At 41.8% G+C, this 13,644-nt stretch overlaps 1 protein-coding gene across 2 annotated transcripts in view; it reads right to left on the reverse strand.

The window, feature by feature from the left end:
* The window catches only part of BZW2 (basic leucine zipper and W2 domains 2), a 45,938-nt gene that overhangs the window by 27,443 nt on the left and 4,851 nt on the right, over positions 1-13,644 (reverse strand). Inside the window, exons 1-2 of one of the 2 annotated variants that reach the window (XM_081164756.1) lie at positions 2,309-2,383; positions 224-288 (exon numbers count right to left, since the gene is read on the reverse strand). In XM_081164756.1, the coding sequence (XP_081020882.1) occupies positions 224-281 (58 nt within the window). In that variant the 5' untranslated portion in view covers positions 282-288; positions 2,309-2,383. Of the gene's footprint in view, positions 1-223; positions 289-2,308; positions 2,384-13,644 lie in introns of those variants that run through there. The other variant, XM_081164755.1, reaches the window with a different exon arrangement.

Genomic DNA, 13,644 nt, shown 5'->3' on the forward strand with positions numbered 1-13,644 from the left:
TGAATACTGCTAGAGAAAAGTCTTCCAGTACGGTGAATAAGTATTATACTTTTGTTCACAGGGAGCTCAATGTATACCAACAAGTCAACTGATTCAGTCCATCTACTCTTTAATGTTAAATACTGATTTGCTAAGCAGGGGAAACAAAACACAGCAGGCAACAGTGTGCAAAATCTTCAATAAACTGCATATAACGTTCACAAAATGAAATGATCAAACCTACCCCTCTTCCTAGTTTTGAACCGTTGGCCTGTTAGCACCGGCTTCTGATGCTTATTCATAAAATTTCTGGAATACAAGTGTAGAATGTTACAGGTGTACAGTTTTAATGGAGATATTTTAAATCAAAAGGATATCAAAACCTTAGCATAATATGAACTATACAGGATAGGAACCCCCAGATGTTGCCGAACTCTCACTCCCATCAGTCCCAGCCAGAATTGCCATGGTCAGGGATGATTGGAGTTGTAGTCCAGCAACACCTGAATGGCTGCAGGTTCCCCATCCCAGAGACAAGTGAAGGACAAATTACTGGTGACATTGATAGGTCCTGATTCGGGAAGCCATAAAAGCCACACTTGATGCAACTTGCATGCCAAGCGATTACCAGTTGATGCTATTAATTTTTGAAGGTGGCCATGTAAACTCCATACATTCCATTCAATGTGGCATAATCTTTTCTGCTGTACCACCCCAAATCCCAGTAAGCTCCAGTTTCCCACTCTCTCAATCAACTCCCTGGTTACCGCTTAACTTCCCCCTTCTCTTGTGACTCTTACATCCTGACCTTGCATCCAAACAACTTCTCCTTATCTTCTTAAAGATTTTGCCTCTTATTTACTCATTCCGGTTATTGAATCGATCACATTCCTTGTGTTTCCTGAAGATCAGAACACCCCCTTCTCAATCCTGAACTCTGCTACCAGGAATCCACCTCTATGTTCCAACATCACCATGTTTCCAAGGTGAATTTTCCAGAACTAGCCACTAGCTCCCAGGATGCTTCAGAGGAGGTCATGACCATTTATTATACTGGAATGATACTGCTTAAAATGTATACTGCAGATAGGGCCTCAGAAGAAAGAGTCCCAAGCCAGAGATTAGACTTTCCAGACGTGTTTAAGCCCTCAGTTCAGCAATAGTTCTCCAGAAGAAAACTTAGTGTGGGGAATAAACAGACCAGAACACATTAGCAAGCGTTGGAGTCCCTCTGGCTCTCTCCTGCTTCAATCTGATTCTTAGGATAAACTCCCTGGCTGCTATATTTTATGGTGTTAGTGGTTTTGGGGGTTAGCAAACAACAAGAGCAGTTCCACACAAGGTGAAATGGCTGCATCAAAAACAACAACACACTGAATCACACCCATCTGAGCAAGGGTCAAGTTTTTATTTTCCTGCCCTCTGAAACCATCTCTTCTCTTTCTTGGAAACAGCACGTTATTGACACAGCAAACCTTAAAGGGTTCAGACTTTACAAAACAGGCTAATAGATAGCTCAGCTGGTGGAGCATGAGACTCTTAATCCCAGGGCAGTGAGTCTGAGCCTCACATTGGCCGAAAGAGTGCAGGGGATGAACTAGATCAGGGGTCAGCAACCTTTTTCAGCCGTGGGCCGGTCCACTGACCCTCAGACCATGTGGTGGGCCAGACTATATTTTGAAAATAAAAATAAAAATGAAAGAATTCCTATGCCCCAGAAATAACCCAGAGATGCATTTTAAGTAAAAGGACACATTCGACTCATGTAAAAACACGCTGACCATCCGTGGGCCGGATTGATAAGGCGATTGGGCTGCATCCGGCCCCTGGGTCTTAGGTTGCCCTGTCCGACTCCACGAGTCTATGAAATAAATAAATAAAAAATACCCTCGTGCATTAACGATGGTAGGCACCTCTCAAAATAAACACAAGAAGCTGGCACCAAGAGCAGCCACTGAATAAACACAACAGACACCCGACTCTGCAGCAACAGAGATCTAAAAATATGCAAGGTGGATCTCCCTTCCCCACTGGGACCAAGGGAAGTCGTTTTCAGACTGAGGCAACAAGGCTAATGAAGTCTGCTAGCCTTTTTCCAGAGAGCTCAGAGCCTTCTAACTGTTGTGCAGACTTCTGGTCAGCATCCTGCTTCTATTAAGGCATTTTTTTCTTTCTGAGTGGATATGGGTGGAACAGAAGCAACTCTCCTCCCCACCACTCCAGAACCCAGCCTCCAATGCACAAATAAGCCCTTTAAAAACACTGAGGTAATGGGGGAGGGGCGAGTGCCAAATCTAAGCAAAAACCAAGAGGAGAAAAGCAAACTCACCACTTGTAGCGGATTTGACAAATTGCATACAGGAGTGTCACTCCAGAGGTTATTAGTACCAGAACAGGATCTTGTTTCTATATTTAGCTTTAAAATGCATCACACTCTAATCTGCTTTGGTTGGGGCTTTAAAAGGTAGCTGTTAAAGGACGGGGTCAAGGAATACGCACGAGAGGGAGAAAGAGCAAAGGAAAGGGCAAAAGGCAGCAACTGCTAGTCAGACACATTTCAGGCGCGTCAGGTCAGACTCTGCAGGTCTGCATGTAAAGAGAGGAATGCAATCCCCTATGCCAGAATGTGGCAAACAATAAAAACAACAGCCAAAATAACAGAACAGAGAAACCCATGGCACTAATTGTGGCAGGATGGAATGAGAAAACCTCTCATTTCTGGTTAGAGTAGTCTACCCAGTCAATATTTTGGAGTGTAAAGGAGGAAAAAAGAGCTCCCCTAGGGTAAGGGCAGGAAACCTTCTCAGCCTGAGGGCCACTTTCTGGGGGCCACACATCAGTAGGGCCAAAGACAAAACTGGGTAGAGCAATAGATGCAATTATTACCTTTGCAGAGTAGGCTGGTTTCTGCACAAACCAATTTATATTCTTTGTCTAAGGAAGCAAGGAGCATTATCAGTGTCTAATGACACGTTCCAGCCAAGCATAAACACTCAGGAATGGTGCAAAGCAGGAGCCAGGAGTGGGTGTGACCTGGGAAAAGTCCTGAGGGCCATATAGAGAGGCGTGGAGGGCCACATTCACCCCCAGTTCCCCATCCCTGCCCTAGGGAAATACATTTGTTTATTTCCTTACATTTATACCCCACCTTTCTTCCACTATGGACCTCAAGGTGGTATAGAAGTGGTTCCTTCCCAGGTAGTTACCCACCCGGGAGATGACCAGGCCTACTTAGCAGCAACTAGATGGTGACCCTGTGTCTCTTTACAGGCCACATCCTGAGCCCAAACACAACTAGACCTCACACAGCCACAGTTACAGGTGAATTTGTGTGTCATGGACTTAAAACTGGGCAGATCCAGATTTAAATCCTCACTCAGCCATGAAACTTGCTGCGTGACCTTGGGTTTGGAACAATAATCCCTGTCAGATTTTGTGGGGATTAAGGGAAGGGGACTGGGGCGATACAACAAACCTCAACCTAGCCCAAGCTGCTAGGAGGAAAGGCAGGTTAAAAGCAGGTGTAAATACACCCTTAAGGAGGAGTATTTAGCCCAGTCTTAATAAATCTAAAGGGACGCGGGTGGCGCTGTGGTCTAAGCCATTGAGCCTAGGGCTTGCTGATCAAAAGGTCAGCGGTTCGAATCCCTGTGACGGGGTGAGCTCCCATTGCTCGGTCCCAGCTCCTGCCAACCTAGCAGTTCGAAAGCACGTCAAAGTGCAAGTAGATAAATAGGTACCGCTCCGGCGGGAAGGTAAACGGCATTTCTGTGCACTGCTCTGGTTTGCCAGAAGCGGCTTAGTCATGGTGGCCACACGACCTGGAAAAACTGTCTGAGGACAAACATCGGCTCCCTCGGCCAGTAAAGCGAGATGAGCGCCACAACCCCAGAGTTGTTCGCGACTGGACCTAACGGTCAGGGGTCCCTTTACCATTAGAAATCTAAGTGGTGGTGAGGCTTGGAGGAGGATGGCAGTGAAATCAACAGCATTACCTTAAGGCTTTGCATACTTCTGATCACCCAACACATGGCTGACAAGGAATCACAATGGCTACTAGCCTAGGTGAAAGAGCAGGGGAATGATGCAAAACTATGATTTTCTAACCTTTTACTTTAAGGAGTATTTCCCACATTCACTTGTCTGCCATGGAGCTCTTCGGCATCTCCTGGGCCCGCTCTGCATGTTGCAAACAATTGCAATACATGCTCCAGGTGTTTACTCAGTTATGGATGGTATGCACTGATATCATCCCATTGCAGGGGAATGTTGCCCACCACTAAGCTGTTCTTCAGGCAGCTTGTCCACATTTAATAATCTGCTTGGTGAGAAACTCTGATAAGCATACAGTAAATCCCTGAGTTCTCTGAAACACAGCTAGAAAGTCATCTATGTAGGATAATACCTTGGGAGGCAGGAGGTATGTGAGAGTCTCAATGAATGTTAGAATGATGTTGGATAGAAATTAAGTGGTTTTTAGCTGTAATACTATAAGGGAATATGAAAAATGGATTACTAATATGTAAAAATTTAATGTCACAATATTTTAAGATTAAAGATTAGGATAAATAAAGAGGGGAAGGATTTGCTGAACTAACAAACTGAATTGGAATACAAAAAAGGGAGGTGCGAGGAGGTCCGGGAAACAAGCTAATGAAAAATAAGTAATGGAAATATTGAGTTGTTTTTAACTGTTTTTTATTTTTATTTTTTATTTTTCATTTTGTAATATCTTGAAAATTTTAATAAATATCTTTTTTTAAAAAAAAGGAGGTATGTGAGAGTCTCAAAATATGGTTGAATTAGGCTGCAAACCCTAATCCTACTCATCTTGAAGAAAGCCCAATTAAACACAGAAAGACTTCCCTCTGAGGAAACACGAACAGCAAATTCCTATTGCTCTGCGATTTTATATCTACCCTGCATCATACATTGAACTTCCTTCAGACGATGATTTGAGTTTCTGAAAGCCAAAACTGCAATTATGGTAACCCTTATCTGCTTTTTTCAGAAAGCATACACCTTCCAAAATGTCAGACCATGAAACCCCAAACAGGTTGTTTTTGTGCAAGAGGCAACATATTTTGAATGTCAAACAGAAGCACGGTGGCAGTCGTTCAAAAACAAAACAAAACAAGGCATGGACAGAGGGGTAGAGAGAAGGGTAATTCTGTTTACATGCTGGAGTATGACTTAATCAAAGCATAGATGAAGAAGAAAAGTGGGTGATTAAAAGAGAGAGAAGGGGGGAGGGGGAAGCAGAAGGCACTGAATCAAAACTGCCTCCAACAAAAGCAGAGTCCAGAAGACTCTTAACTGCCTCACAGAGTTGTGTAACAGAACTGGAGGCTAATAAGAATGGTACTTTGATATCTTGGCTATTTTATTTCATTGCAGCTGGCATGCAGTTAACGTTGTCACAGTTCCTTCAAAACAAAATGGCAAAGCTAACCTCCAGCTGTATCCCACTACCCTCCAATAATGTTGATTTCCTATTTATATAAGCTTAAGTTTGACAATTTTCAATGAGTTAGCCTCATCTAAAATTCCCATGCAAAGAGGTGTTAATATACCATATGAACACAATATATGGTAAGGACACGCAGTGAAAAGAGTTGAAAGCCTAACCATCTCAAATGATCAGATTGTTCATAGTAGCTGCTCCATGAGCAGCAGAAGTAGTAAAGCAGAAATGGCAGCAGGATAACAGAGGGCTGTGCAGGGATGACTCAGCCTGGACTAGGGATGTAAGATTTCCATTCTGACATACGGTATATTCGTCACAGTCTGTGCCATTTCCGTTCTGCCACAGTTTGGCTTCCAACCAATACTACATTAATCATTCTACTGGCCACTATTTAATATAAGTTCCAACATCAATTTACATAACTTATATTCATTTCAATGTAAAGGAAATTTCAGGACAATGTGAAAAGTGTCCATTCATTGTCATTTCTGGACTTAAGAAAAACAGCAATGATGTAAACAAATACCAATCACATTTGGTTGACTGATTTCCAATCCCATCATCATCATCGTCGTCATTGTCGTTATTATTATCATCATCATCATCATCATCCACTCATCTGACTGGGTTGCCCCAGCCACTCTGGGCAGCTCCCAACAAAATCTTAAAAACATAATGAAACACCAACCATTAAAAACTTCCCTGAACATGCAGACTGCAGCAAATTCCCACTTGTTTTTCCATTTTTGTCAGAATTCTCTGATATCCCTAGCCTGGACCACATGATGGCAGAGCAGTGGGAAATTATCCTCTCTGCTTTCTGCTGCCATAGAGCCTGCAGTGCCAAAAGGCATGGCATTGATCAATGCTATCTTCACTCTCATTGTACACTGATTGATTTGATGCCATCAAAATGCAGAGCCGGCAGTGCTAGAGCCAGTAGCACACGTAAACTTGCTGTCCGCATGCCAGCCGATGGAGTGGAGGATCACCCTGGAGAAGCATCTTCAGAGCATCTTCAGAGCAGGGCACAGAAACAAACGTTTTGCCATCATGCTTCCTCTTTTAGAGAGAAATGCTCTTACATTATAAAGCAAAAGCGCAAGTCCTTGATTAGTCATTATTCGGCACCCAGCCGAACAAAAGGATTATGTGGAACAAAAGGATTATGTGCATACTGTTATGTGCTGTAAAACCTACATGTGAACAGAGATGAATGTGTGAAGCTCATCCCACATCACCATCACCACCAACTCATGGAAAGCAAAGTTCTGAAGCAGGGAGCCTTCTCTACAAAGTGTGACTCACCCTATAATATAGAATCCTAATTATTAAGCTCTCTGATTCAGAACTTTGCTGACTACAGGTTACTGGAGATGGAAATTGGGCAGCGATCAGCGTAGCACACTCATTCCAGCTCAGATGCAGGTTTTACAACACAAGAGAAAGCCCGCAGAGTCCAACAATATTGCAACAAATTGGCTTCTTAAGAGCTCATTCCATGGCCCACTGGGGAGCGACTACAAAAAGTGGGGGCTGTGTACACACCATGCATTTAAAGAACATTTTTTTACCCCAAAGTATCTTGGGAACTATAGATTATTATTATTTTATAATCCTTTTTATTAATTTTAATTATAATTCAATGATAGTCTCATTATAACAATACCAATTTAAAATAAAATTATTATTATCAATCATTCAAATACCAAATTATATACCGTATTTTTTGCACCATAACACTCACTTTTTTCCTCCTAAAAAGTAAGGGAAAATGTCTGTGCGTGTTATGGAGGGAATGCCTACGGGTGGCATGGCTACGGATTTTCCTCCTCTAAAAACTACGTGCGTGTTATGGTCGGGTGCGTGTTATAGAGCGAAAAATACGGTAATTTAGTGGGGGCCCACGTGCTATTATTGATGTTTTTCTTTATTTCTGCATTCCAAAATCTTACTGATTTCAATTACATTCCAGTCATAATAATAATCCCTTATACAACAGCTGCAATATTCAAAACTTCAATTCATGTTGACACATTAAATGATTTATAGAACTACAAGCGAGGATCTCAAAGTATATCCTTGTTCTTCCTGTGTGTGACATTTATTCTGTCTGTGCTGTTTCTTCCCATCCTTGTAAAGTGTTATGTCTATCTTTTCCCATTTGTTGCTGTTATCCATCATGCCTTGAGCGGAGATGATATCCCATTGTTTTTCTAGAAATTTCTCTCTCACTCAGTCCCATGCTTCATTGTTTTTTTGCAACTATGACAACAGCTGCAAAAGTCACTCTACCCCAGTAAATAACCAGTTTTTGCCATTTTCTTCTTAGCCTAGGAAGAAGAGTGGTCTGTCAAACTGTAGATTGTTAAGCATTCTGGGAATTGCAGCTCTGTTGAGCAAAAACTACAATTCCCAAGATTCCTTGAGGTGTGTGCTTTAGGCGTATGGTTTGTATGCAGTCAGAGATAGAGAGATGCTTTGCAGGATGCAGACCCAGCCAGGTCTGAAAAGCTGTTACTTCATTGTGCAACAAAGCGAAAGAACATCCAAAGTTAGACACGAACTAAATTTGTAAGTGGGAAAACAAGCGTACGTGCATCACTCAAGTTTGGAAAAAGGAAAGTGCTGTAAAGTGTTGACAGGATGAAAGGATGCGTCTGGAATGAGATGGAAGAGCAGCAGCTTCTTGTGAAATCCCCATCAAATGCTGCCAGGGCATATATGGAATTTGTCTCTCATCCTTGCTGCAGATGGCTAGAGAAATAAGTCGCCACAGTACAAGAACAGAAGAGAACAGAGGAAGTCACCTATGCTGCCCAAGTATGACTGACAGCTAGCAACAGCTGGAAGGTCCACCCATGAATGCACACACAGACCGAAATATCTAAAACTGGTGCATAGGGCAGCTCTTCCCATTCAGAAAAAACACACCATGTGGTAATATCCTTCAATGACAGTATCACTTCAGAATGTAGGAGGTGTTAAGGATTTGACATTTCTTATGGCCCTTTTTCATGAAAGAGAAAATGATCTTGTAATATCTGGATTTGAAGATTGAAAAAAATACTGGTTTATAGACGATAGAATGGTTGGATCTTGAGGAATGAATAGCATATACAGCTGCAGTGTTAGAGAACCAGAAGTTCTTTTATTTCCTTCATCTTTAGTTTTTTCCTCGCTTTCTCTTTTTTAGGCTTCTCCTTTCCGTGGCTTTTCTTCCTTCTGGCTTTGTTCTCTTATACACTAAGTAGCTGTTTTATCTCAGTATATTGTGAAAAGATACTTTGCGTGTTTTTGTATCTCTTTGAATTAGTATCAAGAACTATTATTTTTTAAACAGAATATAGGAGGAGCTGTATGACTGAAGCCTGTAGAAAGCCAGTATGCCAGACAGTGATGAATTGTAGCCCTGAGGTGAGTAACTCAGGGGCCGAATACATCCCTCCAGGCCTTGCTACTTGGCCCCTGAGACTCTTCTCAGGCTCCAGTGTTTGTGGACTCTGCTTCACAACCCCAAGTGCCTCTGCCTTACTGGAACGCATCCTTGAACAGTGATAAAGTCTCTTTATTTGCCTCAATGGGGAGCGGAATCTGTGTGTAGAGTCTTCTGACCAAAATGTAGCCTATGTGCAAAAGTAAGCTGCAGATCTCCTGCCTGCTATTGCCTATGCCCCACCTGTTAGCAGAATGTGGCCCCCAGAATGCTGTCTGTGGTGGAATGTGGCTCTGAGGTTGGAAAAGGTTCCCCAACCCTGCTCTAACCTATCCTTCCTCTGAATGTGCCAGTTCTTTAAAACAACAACACCCCAAATAAAGCTCACCCCTAGCTCTCCTTTCAAACAACGAAGCCTGAATCTATATGCTATATTTCTCCACTCGGTGTTTATCATTCTGCCATAACTTTCTGAACATGTCATACTCCTGACTCCAACCACAAAATTAAACACACGAGAAAACATGAACGCCTGCCGTTGCGACCACCTTTGGCTTTTGGGTGGACAAGTTGCTGCCCAGTCACACCTACAGTAAAATCCCGTATTTCCCAATTATTTTCTCTGGGAAACCATCACTTCTCTGGTCAGGAAAGATGAAAACACAGCTTCAAAATGAAGCCAGATGGTCCCTTCCCCATTCTCCATGTCTAGAGAGAAAATTCTAGGGTGACAAATGAACCAAGGAAGTCCCCAAAACAGCTCGAAAATAAACTAAAAAGTCCCTTCTTCGTTGTTTGGGGAAGGGACTTTGGAGCTATTCTGAAGCTGGTCTTGGATCTTCTCACAAAGTACCGTATTTTTTGCTCTATAAGACTCACTTTTTCCCTCCTAAAAAGTAAGGGGAAATGTGTGTGCGTCTTCTGGAGTGAATGCAGGCTGCCCAGCTATCCCAGAAGCCAAAACAGCAAGAGGGATTGCTGCTTTCACTGCGCAGCGATCCCTTTTGTTGTTCTGGCATCTGAGATTCAGAATATTTTTTTTCTTGTTTTCCTCCTCCAAAAACTAAGTGCGTCTTATGGTCTGGTGCGTCTTATAGAGCAAAAAATACGGTAATTGCTTTGAATGGGGCCAGCATTTTGCTTCATAATGTTGAAAGAAAGAAAGAAAGAAAGAAAGAAAGAAAGAAAGAAAGAAAGAAAGAAAGAAAGCTCAGAGTTTGGGCGCTTCTCTCATGAAGCTTGTCAGTTACCTGGTTTTGGACTCAGAAGAAGAAGCAGCCAACCCCACAATTTTCTCATGTGTGCAATTTATTTATGTTTCACGGGGCCTGCTCAAGAGAAGTTCCCAGCAGATTGTTGCCTAGAGAGCACAAAAAAGCTCTCACTCATTACTGAAGCATCTTACTCCCCCATATAGCTATAACCTCATTTTTTCACCATTGTAAAGAAAGGGTAGACATGTCACAAATGGAGTATCTGTGAAGTGAGGCATGTTGAGAGCACTCAGTAATTTCATTGACATGGTTACCCCTAAAACACATAGTCAAAAAATAGTGGATAATTAAAGGCCCGGAGAAACCCATCTTTTGCGGATATGTCAGCCTGCTGTTCTTCAGGCAGTTATTGATGCCACTCCAACTCAATACACTTTGCTAATAAGCAAGCTATTTTGTGAGCGTTGCTGACAAACTGATGCTCAATCTCCCAGGAACTCCAAAGAAACAGATAAGACAGGGAGCGAGGGGAAATAATGGAAGAATTCAGCTGGCTCAGGAACTTGACAACCTGAAATTTTGCAAGTGGATTAGCAAACGTTAAGTGTGTGTGTGTGCACTGTGGGGTAGTAGAAAGCATTAAGGGAAAGGCCATAGCTCAGTGATACAGCACATCATTTAATGCAAAAGATTGTGGGTTCAGTTCCCAGCATCTCCAGGGAAGAATAGGAAACATTTTTCTCTGAAACCCTGAGAGCCGGTTAGTGTAGACTGGGAGTAGGGCATGCTTCTCAACCTGAGGCCACACGCCAGTGTTGCTGGAGCGAAAGTGAGCTTGGCCAGTGGCGTAAGTGGAGGAAAAGGACACAGGTGGCACTGTGGTCTAAACCCCTGAGCCTCTTGGGCTTGCTGATCAGAAGGTTGGAGGTTCAAATCCCTGCGACGGGGTGAGTTCCCGTTGCTCTGTCCCAGCTCTTGCCAACCTTGGAATTCGAAAGCACATCAGTGCAAGCAGATAAATAGGTACTGTTGTGGTGGGAAAGTAAACGGCATTTCCATGCACTCTGGTTTCCATCAGTGTTCAATTGCACTAGAAGCGGAGCCAAAAACACATAAGAAGTTCGTGGTGAGGGGTGTGGCCTGGGAGGAAGAAATGTCACCAACTGAGAGAAGTTTACAATTCTGCAAACAATACGGATATATTTATTGTTTTCCTTTGCCATGCCTTTGGCTTCTTGAGGCTATTTTATCATGCTCAACCTTGGATTTTTTAAAAATGAAAGTATTTCAAGAAACCTATTCATGGGCTAAGTTGACAGCATAATGCTCTTATTAGGACATGTTTAACTTCTGGCTAAAAAGAAAATTTTGAATTCATTCTGTGTTCATGCTGTTTAAAGCTTCTGGGTTGGGTTGGGTTTTGTTTTGGGTTGTTTTTTGAGATTTAAGGTTTGCTGAAATGTAGTAAAACATATCCAGCCCTGCACATAAGCACCAGGCTTCAAAAACTGTAGATTGATGGCTTTTTTAAAAAAAATAATGCAGCTCCTTTGCACCTCTTGAATTAGGGATCCTTTGACGTGTTCTCCCTGCTCCTCTCCAAAATGTCACATTTCATGTGCTTCCCCACCATGTCTACCATTCCTCAGCAATATCTTATCATTATGCTCTATGTTGCACAATTCTGGACAGGAAAATGTGTCCCAAGTTGGTTAGCAGAAGAGCAATTAAGGGCAGACTGAACCAGCTGACAAATCTTAGGACCTAAGTAAGAAGAGACCAGTTAGATCAGGCCAAAGGTGTGTCTAATTCAGAATTTTGTCCTCATAACAAAATTCCCATGGGAAGCCAACAAGCAGAACACAAGGGCGACAGTAATTTTCCTACATATGATTTCCAGCAACTGGTATTTAGAGGAATGTAAAACATAAATCATCATGGCTAGTAGCCACTGACAGATTTATTATCCATGAATTTAACTAACCCCCTTTTAAAGCCATCTAAGCTGATGGCCATATTGTGATAGAGAATGTCATAGTTTCCACCTTTGCTCTATCCGCTTAAAGTTAAGGTAACAAAGAAATGGAAGTCCAAGAAGCGTAAAGCATTGCAGTCACTTTACAATTGACATTTTTCCTACATGGGGGTGTTTATATGTGCATTAGTTACCTAAAGTGTATGTGCAATTTTGAAAGGAATCTGGGGGTGGATGGAAGACTTTCTATACCAATGGACTCCTTTTTTTGATGGGGGGGGGGTGACCTTTGCCTAAAGAATTACAATACCCTGGCACAAGATTGCTCAGTCAATAGAGCATGAGGCTCTTAATCTCATGGCCACTTCCAACTCTACAATTCTGTGATTCTATAGAAGACTGATGAAATGCCTTAGGCTAGGAATACCTGGGAATATACTTCAATTGCCATGGTTTGGATGTTCCATTAAAAACATTTTTAACATCATGACAAAATAAAGAAGAGACTAAAAACACTAGGTTCTATCCAGTCCCAGTTACACTCTGAGTAGACCCATTGAAATTAATAGGCACGACTAACTTGGGTCCATGAATTTCATTGGATCTACTCTTGAGTAAATTTAGTTGCATAAAGCCTAGTCACTTTGCGGGAGATGAGAGTGATTTTGGAAAAGAAACAAGGTTCAGACTAGAACACCTCTTCAGTGACCAATTAGCTTTCCTTGGGCTGCACAAGAATCTCTCTACCTGTACAGTGTTTATTCTTTCAAACACATCTAATAAACATGGAATCAAGTGTTCCTATTTTTCTAAAAATGTGATCAAAGATATAAATAGTTTCCCCATCTCTCTTTAGAGGCACATAGCAGAAGAATAAATGTGGTAGGCACTAATGTACATATTTTTCTTCTTACAGACTGAATTAACATCCTACACAGGTCATGTTGATATTGCCGAAAAAAGACAGCTTAACGTAAATAGAAACCTACAATTTTATCCTTAAATATTCGGTGGCACTTGCTTGTTTTTGCATTTTCAGAAGAAACCACAGGGAGAATTGAAGCTATGTCAAATCAGAGAATCAGGAAAAAGGCTGCAACCATAGACATTGATTTATTTATTTTTCTGCAATGGGGGGGGGAGTACATTCCATTTAGTTTTATATATAACACAAGGGGAGGAGGTAGGGTGATGGAAAACATTCTCAGGATACAGTGGGGTGACGGGGAGCTATTGTTTTACAACTTAAGTTGCTTGTTCTAAATCAAACACTTTAGACCAGTCCATAGACTAGCAATCTGCCCTGCACTGCTAACATACACTGTAATTACTTGTTCAAAACCATAAAGCACCGAAAACTGTCAGAAAAAAATAAGTGATTCAGAAATGCACCCAAAAATGGAAGGATGAAGGAATCCCAACGAAAGAAGAATGGATACAAAAACTTATGGACTATGCAGAAATGGCAAAACTTACCGGAAGAATAAGAAATGAGGATAACAATTTTTTTATAAAAGGAATGGAAATGGTATATTGAATATTTACAAACAAATTGCAAACAGATAAAAACATC

This window comes from Podarcis bocagei (assembly GCF_964188305.1).
Source record: "Podarcis bocagei genome assembly, chromosome: 12".
NCBI lineage: Eukaryota > Metazoa > Chordata > Lepidosauria > Squamata > Lacertidae > Podarcis > Podarcis bocagei.